The sequence below is a fragment of the Oncorhynchus mykiss genome, chromosome 12, assembly GCF_013265735.2.
Source record: "Oncorhynchus mykiss isolate Arlee chromosome 12, USDA_OmykA_1.1, whole genome shotgun sequence".
NCBI lineage: Eukaryota > Metazoa > Chordata > Actinopteri > Salmoniformes > Salmonidae > Oncorhynchus > Oncorhynchus mykiss.
In genome coordinates, this window is record NC_048576.1 from 73230295 (window position 1) to 73242844 (window position 12550).

The following is a 12550-nucleotide window of genomic DNA, read 5'->3' on the forward strand; positions in this document are numbered from 1 at the left end:
CTCATAGCATTAGAATGACTGTGCAACCACTTGCTAGTCTCAGCGAGCCTCTTCCAACATATGGGTGCTAAAGGGATGTTTCAGACAAATTATGAAATTTCATATTTGTTTCCTTACTTTGAAAGCAGTCTACGGACAAGGAGGGACTGCAAAAGAATCCACGCTATGGGTTTGTTTACCTAGCCACTGCCACCAACTGCTAATAGTTACTGGGAGTCCTGTCCTGCACAATGGCATCCCGTTAAAGATAAGACATGGAAAGATTTTCTTTGACTAATTTGACTAATTGCCGTCCAGGTGCCGACTACTCAAGACTGAAGTGCACTTGCGCTAGTCAGTCACACTCGGATCCAGCCATTTAAACAACTACATTGTGACATCCACAGGCTCATTGTCTGCTGGGAGCCACAGGAACGATTCCAGTTCTATATTTATCCAAGCTGAAGCAGGAGATTAGCTCGTACTGACCACTTCACATGAGAGTGACATAGGCACTTCAACAGCTGCCATCTCCATCTGTAATAAGACTGCAGTCAATATTGGCTAATCTCCTATATGACTGGCTGGATGGTGGAGAATTTAAGAGGCCAATGGTAATGACTCAGTCAGGGGAGTTAAGTCTGCAACTGTTTCGAAAATCATCAGTTAAACGTCTCAAAATGTTGCTCACTGTCTTAGAACATTTTTAAAAAGCAAAACTTTACTCCAAATAACTTTATTGTAAAAAGTCCAATTTAATCTGATTAGCTAGATAAACTGGGTTAAATTCGGTAGAAGAAAAACAATTCTAAACTTACCCCACTCAATGGCCAATTTGAAGATGGAAAAGAATGAAGCTGAGTGTCCTAATGGTACATCTAAAGTACCTGTAAAGACCTTCTGTTTGAGCGAACATTTAATGTGGCGCTGACACCATCGCCTCGCTGCTAATGGATGGTGTCGAAGGAGAACAATCTCCATAGAAAGGTCAGCAGAGTTTTGTGTGTTAATAAAAACGTCCAGGGACAGATTGGGCTTTAATGAAGAGCCATCTCAACATGAAGAGAAAGGCAGGGCTCTTCTCCTGCTGATAGATGAGCTAACAGAGCTGCTAAATGATCACGCTAGACAGCCAGGTTAACTCTCACTACAGGGAACAAGGTGTGGCGTAGGACGACTGGGGTTTTATTAGTTAAGTTGAATGCATGGGAACACAATCAGTCTACACTGAATGGTGCAAGTGGATGCTGTTCAAAGGAATTTCTGCAAGTTTACGATGATCTATGCAGCCTCCTGTATGTTCTCTAGAAACGTTAACTGGATGAATGACCGATTGGGTTCTACGTGTTTAGCCCTCTAAGCTAAAGCCTAATCATAGTAAGATCAAGAGAAATGCAACATTCAAATAATGCAACCATGGATATACTGTACCTCACCACAAAAATCTTGTAAAGAAACATATTTATTGTAAATATGATTTTAGATGTGTACAATACAATGGAGTTTCCTCTTCCCAACTTGCACATACATATATGACAAGTAATATTTCATTTTGTTAGAATACAAAATCAGTTGTGCTTCACGAATAACATGATCCACTGACAAAGAGCACCATCGTCTTCCCACTCCTAAAGGGTGGAACCAAGACCACTAGCTGCATCATGAATGCAATTCAGCCTCAGCCAGGGGCACAATTTAGTTCAATGCGGATTAGGTAAATAATGTTTTTATTTAGATTGAGAAATGAGCAAAGTTTGAATGTTTTTTATTTTATTTTTTATTTTACCTTTATTTAACCAGGCAAGTCAGTTAAGAACAAATTCTTATTTTCAATGACGGCCTGGGAACAGTGGGTTAACTGCCTGTTCAGGGGCAGAACGACAGATTTGTACCTTGTCAGCTCAGGGGTTTGAACTCGCAACCTTCCGGTTACTAGTCCAACGCTCTAACCACTAGGCTACCCTTTAATAGGGCATGATTTAGAATCAATGGCCATTGTGTTATTACTTTACAGTATGCCATTATGTAGCATGAGGACCAATCAGCTGAAATGTTAATCTACACGTCATGTACATGTTTTATGCTATTATATCAGTGGAAGCTATTTGAGTGAGGGAGTTATACTTCACTACTACACATACAAGTGTTACTGTAGGTTCCCTCCGTGACTAAAATTATGACAAAATATCTTATTCAATGCACTGTGGATGCATACAGTATAATAGGTGCACTCTATCTACAATCAATGGAGCTGTGGACTTCTGCACATGTTTTAACACTGAGAAACCAGATACATTATCTGGTGATTATAGTTTTTTTTTAAATGAGCTCTTGTTGGATATGATATTGTTATTGAGAGGGTCCTCTGAAGTGGAACAGTGATTTCATATCATGCTATACAGTATAATATTATGCATCAATCTGTTCATAGACCAGTCAGTATTTGGACAATTAAATCAGGTGCACATTTAATTTGGACACAAGGCACAGACTTATTCTATGGCCCTACCAAAACATCACCTTAACTATGTACTGGACAGCCATACTAAATATGTCTCTATATTTATGACCTAAAGAATCAGCCCTTTTGCAGTCAATGCAAATTTGCAGTACTTTTCCTTGCCATTTTCATTGTCGGACATTGTTTTGTATAGACAAATGTCATACCCAAATACATGCATGTGTACCTTTTTTTTGCATCACTTCACACACATTGGTATTCTGAAGTCTTCTGTCTTATTGGTGCAAATGTTGAACTGATATGCGTTGCATATATGCCAAAAACGGCATATATGACAAGTCTAGTCTAGACAATTCTACATACAAGTGGCTTGCGTGATGAAACAATAATACAACGTGTTGCAGTTTGTGTGACTGTGAGTTACGTCAAGCAATAGCAAAATAAAGATTTGAACATATTCATTATGAGAAATGGTTGTTAGCATATAGCAGCAATCTATAGTATTGGTGCATTACGTTTCACTGACAATGTGATAACACACTCAAAACATATAGTTGTGTGCCTGACTATACAATACATATCTGGTTCAAATGTGGTTAAAAATACAAGCACTTATCGTATAGTAGGCCTTAGCAAATCAGTATTGAGGATTGTTCCCTTAGTCTAATCCAAAAATGTCGACTTGTGTTTTTCCATACTGTACCAACCACAAAATAAAAACTTTTTGTCCACCTCTAATGCTTTCCAAAGTTCTAAGAGTAGGGAATGTGACTCACGTCTATTCTGACCAGATCTCATGTGGTGAGTAAGAGAATGAACGTCAAGCTGCTGGCTGTCACTCCTCCAGCCATTAGAGCCACTTTGTCACTAGTAGACAGACAAATGGACAGTGGAAAGCCATGGAAAGTTGAGAGACATGATTAAGACATACGGACAAAGTGTGGGCTGCTCTTGAATCAGTGGGCAGTGACAAACGCAACACATGGCAAATTGCATCAGAAGCCCTTTATTTAAAAAGCTTTTTTTGGTAAGTGTGGCATGCTAATGCACTGTGTTGCTCGTGTGGGCTCCCAAGAATGGAGTGTTGGGAGAAAAATGTACTATTTTTCATCTGATGACGCACAACTAGCCCAATGGAAAAGACAGGCACATCTTGACCTGTGTGTTTGTTCATGTGTACTCTGAGATGTTTTAGTAGGCTACTCCAGATATTCAAAATGAACACATTTTATTTTTATGTGTATATCTTCTAAAGTTGATGAAAATTTAGATTTTCTTTTTTAAATAATAATAAGAAAAATAAGAAACAAAATAATACTTTTTTAAAAATCAATAATTTGTACATAACGTATTGCAATTTCTCTTTTACAGATGGTTAAAGTTTGATTTGTGCATGCAATGACATCAACTCATGGTGATTTCAGAGGACCTTCTCTGTCTTAATCCAGGGGTTGATCTCATACTAAATGAAATCCATCCACTCTATTTACCCAGGCTTTACCTTTCATGGCTGTTTCAGGAACATCCACAACCCTTTATCAACTCCCTGGGTAGCCGTAAAGGAGCCCTCAGTAGTTTTCTACTGCCACAACAGTCTGAGCTTGGGGCCTGGCTCTAGGCCATGTAAAGATTTGGTAGTATTGATGGAGGTGGGTGAGAAACAGGTACCACTGCACAATATTAATCCCATACTAATCAATTTTGGAATTATAGGCAATATATTCACTCATTTATTGGCAGTGACGTTACATGTATGGAAAGGACACAATTCCTTCTGTGTTTTCTCTATCATTGTTCTAAGGTACCAAGGTAAACACACACACACACACACACACACACACACACACACACACACACACACACACACACAATGCATTGTCGAATGGAAACAGAAATAAAGAATGTTAAGTGATAGATGCAACTCACCATTTTCAACTGACCGCTGTGGACCTGTTTGCAAGATTAAGACATTTAAATAAATTCCACAACTTATGCAGTGGTTTATAAGACGAGCTCTTTGATTTGAACAGTATTTCATAGTTTTCTCAGAGAAAGGCACAGCCCTAACACCAGAGAGAGCAGAGTAGGGTGTGTATAACGTTGTGGCTACAGAACTGGTTTGGTGCAGTCTCATCTACCTCATGCTCTGTAGGCTATGAAGGAGAATATACAGTCCATATCTGAAATGGTTACTGTTTCTCTATAGATGTAATCATGAGCCTGAGGTTCCCGAGCATGAGCATTACCAACAAGTCCCCGCACAGTATATACACTACACAACATCTGAGGAAATGTCAATCAATGTTGAGGAGAACAATGTATCCCGTTACTATCGGCTGCTCCACTCATCTGCTCCACTGCGTCTAGTTCAAACCCACTGGCTTATCCAAGGTGGATTCAGTGGAAACTACATGAGATGATACACATTTTCAGGCCCTTTGAGATCTCAGTTAATACTGACAATAGGAAAAGTCTATTGCCACTGGGCTTTTGTCCAGTTCCAGTCTCTTCCACCACTGCATGGCTCCAGACACATCCTGGCTCATCTGTCCATCAGAGGTCAATCAATGCTATGCTCTGCTCATTGATGTTAGTCTGACTTGCAGTATATGATTTGTTTGTATTAGTTGCAATATAATCATCAATATAGTGATGACCGAAAACTTGGAGGTTTGGAGTATGTTGTTCGGGTCACTCTCCTCCCACTGGCAGGAGTCCCACACATGCCTGTCACATGCACAGTCAGCCACACGCATTAGTAGACACACAGCACCCATAGAGAGGTGCACTCAATCTAGGACCGCTGTCTTACTTCAGCCTCTCTCTCTCTCTCGCTCTCTCTCTCTCTCGCTCTCTCTCTCTTTCTTACAGCTGGGGTTATAGTGGTTATGATGGTGGGGTGGGTTCTCAGATCAGACAGTCACTTCTGTCTTGCTGTTGCTGACAAAGTAGGGCTGCGGAGGCATGTAGTGCTGGCTGCGCGAGGTGCTGTGCATCTCGTTCACCTGCTCTATGGTGCAGTGTTTCTTAGTGCCGTGGCTCTGCCGGCGGCCCACCGTCTCTGAGCAGTCCCAGTTCTTTTGCATCCCCGGGTTGGCGATGGTGTTGGAGCCATAGGCCAGGGTATGGGAGCTGCTGCTGTGGCTGCTGTGGCCCTTGTTGCTTTTGGACTTGTGTCCGTTCTGCTTCAGGGAAGGCTGTAAGGGAGGGCTGTAGGGGTTGCTGGGCTCCTGCTCTATGCGATGCATCGGGTGCATAGGGAGACTGCCCTTGGCTGCCATCTCTACCATGTGCCGCCGGTTGGTGTAGAAGTTGTCATTAACCTTCTCCGCTGGAAACAGACATACACACATACACAAGAGCAAAAAAACATAAATTAAAAAATATTGGAATGACAGCCATTTTGTTAATGTCATGCACAGGCAATAGCAAATGTTCCGGTCTTTGCTTTGGTGAGATTTATTTAGATTAGTTGAGATATTGAAGTATTTGAGGATTTTGGACTGTTTCCAAATCTATATTTATGTAAATGCAATATTAATGCCATATTAATCCTAAACTGGGGTAGATGACATATTGGCATGTGGGGTGAAGAACAGTTGAGAAAATGGTAGCTAAAGGTTTTTTAAAGGATACCGAGGTGAATAATACATTTTGCCTGAGCCGTGTTGAATGTTGTTGATATGGACTGTATATCATCAAGCCATTCGAATATAAATGTAAATGATTTTCCCAACATTGCCATTATCATCTGGAAACATTTAGGCTTTAGCTAATAGTAAACAACCCCCTCCAGATTGGTTGGGGAGTTTGCTCTTTTCAAAGCTGGTTGTGTGCACCATTGTATTGTAATATGCAAATGAATATGTACCTGAGCATTCTGGAATGTTTACTTGATTGCTATAGTATATTTTATGCTATGTGTATAATATATAATTTAACTATCGGACATAATTTGCCCATAACAGCCACTGACATTGTTACATGGTGTCATTTGACATGTCCAATCTGGTGCAGACCTGTTCTGTAAACATTATCCCCTCACTAATTGTGGAGCAACACCATACTCTACAGCATTAGTCATTTCCCTGTGTGACATTTCAGACTTTCTAATTAAATGTCCTGCCGTTGACCTTTAATCTGTTATGATACCCCGGACGGGGCGGAGGCAGAGGCAGACGGCCTCAGCCTCAATGTTCTGGATCAGACACCGCCACATTAGAGTGAGACTCGTCTCAAACAAGGGAGGAGCAGTACAGAGCTCCCTCTGAACAATGTGCTTTCATAGCATACACATCAATGGCCCACAGCTTAATACATATCAGAGAATCAGAGAGGAGGGAGGGGACCACATTGGTTCTCATAGACTAGACTCAACTCAAACAGTTTGATAAGTATCCCCACCGGCACTCATTCCTCTGTTCTCCCTCCCATCCCCTAGTCACCGGGCAGCTCTCATTAGATACACTACCGTTCAAAAGTTTGGGGTCACTTAGAAATGTCCTTGTTTTTGAAAGAAAAACACATTTTTGTCCATTAAAATAACATAAAATTGATCAGAAATACAGTGTAGAAATTGTTAATGTTTTAAATGACTATTGTAGCTGGAAGTGGGCAGATTTTTTATGGAATATCTGCATGGGGGTAGCTAATCCAAGTGTGTTAGCTAATCCAAGTTTATCATTATAAAAGGCTAATTGATCATTAGAAAACCCTTTTGCAATTATGTTAGCACAGCGGAAAACTGTTGTCCTGATTTAAGAACCAATAAAACTGCCGTTTTTAGACTAGTTGAGTATCTGGAGCATCAGCATTTGTGGGTTCGATCACAGGCTCAAAATGGCCAGAAACAAATAGCTTTCTTCTGAAACTCATCTGTCTATTCTTGTTCTGAGAAATGAAGGCTATTCCATGCGAGAAATTGCCAAGAAACGGAAGATCTCGTACAACGCTGTGTGCTACTCCCTTCACAGAACAGAGCAAACTGTCTCTAACCAGAATTAAAAGAGGAGTGGGATACCCCAGGGCACCACTGAGCAAGAGGACAAGTACAGTAGAGTGTCTAGTTTGAGAAACAGACACCTCACAAGTTCTCAACTGGTAGCTTCATTAAATAGTACACGCAAAACACCAGTCTCAACGTCAACAGTGAAGAGGCGACTCCTGGATGCTGGCCTTCTAGGCAGAGATCCTCTGTCCAGTGTCTATGTTCTTTTGCCCATCTTAATCTTTTATTCTTATAGGCCAGTCTGAGATATGGCTTTTTCTTTGCAACTCTGTCTATAAGGCCAGCATCCCGGAGTCGCCTCTTCACTGTTGACGTTGAGACTGGTGTTTTGCGGGTACTAGTTAATTTTCAAATAATATACTTGGATTAGCTAACACAACGTGCCATTGGAACACAGGAGGGATGGTTGCTGATAATGGGCCTCTGTACGCCTATGTAAATATTCCATGAAAGATCTGCCCGCTTCCAGTAAAATAGTCATTAACAACATTAACAATGTCTACACTGTATTTCTGATCGATTTGATGTTATTTTAATGGACAAAAAATTTGCTTTTCTTTCAAAAACAAGGACATTTCTGAGTGACCCCAAACTTTTGAATGGTAGAGTGCGTTTCCCCCCAGTCTTCATATCTCGTAATGATCAATCTGCAGCTTGACGCCTCTTCACTAGATTAGCAGCAGTCAGAGAGGTTTCATCTGATTGTCTATGATGTCACAGAGAGAATCTGGTGAATATTCCATATGCCCGCCGCCACATCATCCTCTGTGCGATTGTGCCTCTGCAACTCTGACGGCTGCAATCTCATCCAGACCCATTTATGGCGAAGGGCTTTGAAGTTCCTTTAGTTGAATCAGGCAGAATCCATAAAGAGAACCCTGTTTAATTAGGGTGATAAACGCTATCAAATATGTCTCCTTCACTTCTTTTAATTCCCCATCAGAAGCAGAGCTGGTTTCTGATGCCTGTCTCTCTGGTTTATTAATCAGAGCGTTTATCAGCTCTGCTAGCTCACGCGCCTGTTTCTCCTATTGGTCTATGGAGAAAACGACTGACTTTTGAGCATCAATCAGTGTAAAAAAAAACAACCTTAGAGATAAAGTCAACATGCTTAGACATTGCTTTCCTGTGAGCCTAATTAACCATTCCCTTTTTCTAAATTTCAGAGGCATTAGTTCAGCACCATGGCATTTTGCTTCAAATGGAGAGCCGAAGATAACAGGGAAAGTCTCTGACATAACTACATGCCGAGGAAATCAGCAATATCCCCTGACACATGACAGCCATATATAAATTAGAATCCCAATCCAATTCACTGTCTATGGCATACACGCAATACTGAAAATGCAGAGATCTTCATGTAGACTTGTATCCTAAATGAATGCATCAAAGAGAAGGCTGCTTGCAGAATTGTCATGTTCATCTCAATTATAATTACAGCTTTTTGGAGAATGGCATGATAAATAATTAGCCTAGTGTTTACAGGCAGAAAAGCGGCAGGCAGATCCAAAATATATTCAGACCACTCCCCGATGGGGCTCCCGCCCCTTTATAAATTAGCCAGTTCAGATTGTAAACGTCTGTGAGAAATCCAGTTCTGTGACCTTAAAAAATCACTGGGTGGACAGCGGGAGAGAATAATTGATTGCTAGAGCTTGGTTTATCATTTCCCAAACCTTGGATTTAGCACTCAGGGAATTTAGAGGTGAGGCATAAGACACATTGCAGTAAATAATGGGTCAAGCTGGGATGTTTCATTTATTATACTTGCCCTCTCAAAATGTTTTAGAAAATTAATTTTACAATATATTGTTGAAGGATAATTGAAGAGACATGGTTTCTTGATCCTAATATTGGTTATGTGGTCAATAAGAGCTGACTCTCAATGTAGATCTTTAATAGCTGATTTAGGTACTGTAACAGTGACTGTCCAACATTTCACAGGGTTCTTCATATATGATGTGCAGCAGCAAAACTATAGGAGATATAGAACGTTTTTTTTTATTTACAGTTATCATTGGCACCTAAGAGCAACAAAGGCAAAACAATGGATAGCCTTGAAACATGACATTTGAAAGACAAATCAATTACAGTAATTTTCCTAAAAGCTAGGCTATTTTCCTCCCTTTGTTAATGTTGTAAATTCTACATCTGTTATCCTGTCTAATCTGAAATGAACCGTTTACACAGTGTAAATATTTTTGTTGAGAGCCTCTCTTTCTTTGGGTTTTTTCTTTAAACGCAAAGTGTCACATAAACATGGTGTCTCTCAGTAAGTAACCATACAGCATGCTAGGATGGAGACGGAGACCAGGCTAACTGATAATTACAGCAGGCAGCAGAACATATCTACACTAGCTGCTTGGTGTTTTTGCTCGTCATTCGAGATCTCCATTGTGTTAATTAGCCCACATTTAATCATGTCATTTGAGTGTGATTACATGGAAGTTCGACACTTCAGAGGCGTATGCTCATTTGTGATCTCGGCTGATATTCCAATCCTCACGTCCTCTTTTATGAGAAGAGATGCCTTCAATTTAACAGATGGCCAAATAAATACTGTACCATTCCCATCCATTTCAGTGGAATGGTTTCCCTTTCTCACATGCTATACGTACGTATGAATGATTGATATTGATATTGCATGGCATGTGCAGTAACAGTTTGGACACACCTATTCATTCAAGGGTTTTCTTTATTTTTACTATTTTCTACATTGTAGAATATTAGTGAATTCATCAAAACTATAAAATAACACATATGGAATCATGTAGTAACCAAAAAAATAAGAATGGCACAGGGGAGGATGGCTGCCTTTTTATTGGCTCTTAACCAACCGTGCTATTTTGTTTGTTTTTAAGCAAACTGGCCCCTCCGTCGTGACGTTACCTGAACGCCCATCTGCGGCCCGCTAATCGTTAGCTGTCTTATCGGCTGCTATCTGAATAGGTCTATCGGACAATTTTTCTTGGGTCACTATAACTATATCTATTTTGCCAATTGGATTGATCCCCTCTACCACACGGAACCCCACTAATCTACCGACGGAAACGCAAGAGGTGGCTAAAAACAGACCTCCATCCTATGCCAACTTGCTACCGATGGCCCGGCTAGCTGTCTGAATCGCCGTTACCCCAACCAACCTCACTACTCACTGGACCCTTATGATCACTCGACTAAGCATGCCTCTCCTTAATGTCAATATGCCTTGTCCATTGCTGTTCTGGATAGTGTTTATTGGCTTATTTCACTGTAGAGCCTCTAGCCCTGCTCATTATACCTGATCCAACCTTTCAGTTCCACCACCCACACATGAGATGACATCACCTGGTTTCAATGATGTTTCTAGAGACAATATCTCTCTCATCATCACTCAATACCTAGGTTTACCTCCACTGTATTCACATCCTACCATACCTTTGTCTGTTTTGGTTTTTTTATTTTTTATTTTAGCCCTTTTTTTTCCTCCCCAATTTCGTGGTATCCAATTGTTTAGTAGCTACTATCTTGTCTCATCGCTACAACTCCCGTACGGGCTCGGGAGAGACGAAGGTTGAAAGTCAGGCGTCCTCCGATACACAACCCAACCAAGCCGCACTGCTTCTTAACACAGCGCCATCCAACCCGGAAGCCAGCCGCACCAATGTGTCGGAGGAAACACCGTGCACCTGGCAACCTTGGTTAGCGCGCACTGCGCCTGGCCCGCCACAGGAGTCGCTGGTGCGCGATGAGACAAGGATTTCCCTACCAGCCAAATCCTCCCTAACCCGGACGACGCTAGGCCAATTGTGCGTCGCCCCACGGACCTCCCGGTCACGGCCGGTTACGACAGAGCCTGGGCGCGAACCCAGAGTCTCTGGTGGCACAGCTGGCGCTGCAGTACAGCGCCCTTAACCACTGCGCCACCCGGGAGGATTGTACATTACACCTTGAAGCTATTTTATCGCCCCCAGAAACCTGCTCCTTTTACTCTCTGTTCCGGACGTTCTAGACGACCAATTTTCATAGCTTTTAGCCGTACCCTTATCCTACTCTTCCTCTGTTCCTCTGGTGATGTAGAGGTGAATCCAGGTCCTATTCCCCAGGTGCTCTCTTTTGATGACTTCTGTAACCGTAATAGCCTTGGTTTCTTGCGTGTTACCATTAGATGCCTCCTCCCTAAGTTTGTTTTATTCACTGCTTTAGCACACTCTGCCAACCCGGATGTAGCCGTGTCTGAATCCTGGTTTAGGAAGACCACCAAATTTCTGAAATCTCCATCCCTAACTACAACATTTTCAGACAAGATAGAATGGCCAAAGGGGGCGGTGTTGCAATCTACTGCAGAGATAGCCTGCAGAGTTCTGTCCCACTATCCAGATCTGTACCCAAACAATTTGAACTTCTACTTTTAAGAATCCACCTCTCTAAAAACAAGTCTCTCACCGTTGCCGCCTGCTATAGACCACCCTCTGCCCCCAGCTGTGCTCTGAACTGATTGCCCCCCATCTATCTTCAGAGCTCGTGCTGCTAGGCGACCTAAACTGGAACATGCTTAACACTCCAGCCATCCTACAATCTAAGCTTGATGCCCTCAATCTCACACAAATTATCAATGACCCTACCAGGTACCACCCCAAAACCGTAAACACGGGCATCCTCATAGATATCATCCTAACCAACTTGCCTTCTAAATACACCTCTGCTGTTTTCAATCAAGATCTCAGCGATCACTGCCTCATTGCCTGCATCCGTAATGGGTCAGAGGTCAAACGATCTCCACCCATCACTATCAAACGCTCCCTTCAGTGCAGGCCTTTCTAATCGACCTGGCCGGGGTATCCTGGAAGGATATTGATCTCATCCCGTCAGTAGAGGATGCCTGGTTATTTACAAAGAAATGCCTTCCTCACCATCTTAAGCATGCCCCATTCAAGAAATGTAGAACCAGGAACAGATATAGCCCTTGGTTCTCTCCAGACCTGACTGCCCTTAACCAACACAAAAACATCCTATGGCGTTCTGCATTACCATCGAACAGCCCCCGTGATATGCAACCTTTCAGGGAAGCTAGACACCAATATACATAGGCAGTTAGAAAAGCCAAGGCTAGCTTTTTCAAG

General features: G+C 41.8%; 1 protein-coding gene across 1 annotated transcript in view; it reads right to left on the bottom strand.

Moving 5' to 3' along the window:
- Positions 1-1423: 1423 nt before the first annotated feature.
- Positions 1424-12550, bottom strand: part of LOC110538282 (protein shisa-9B) — a 40454-nt gene continuing 29327 nt past the window's right edge. The window contains exon 4 of the mRNA XM_021625000.2: positions 1424-5771. Within this exon, the coding sequence (XP_021480675.2) occupies positions 5353-5771 (419 nt within the window). The 3' untranslated portion in view covers positions 1424-5352. The remainder of the gene's footprint in view (positions 5772-12550) is intronic.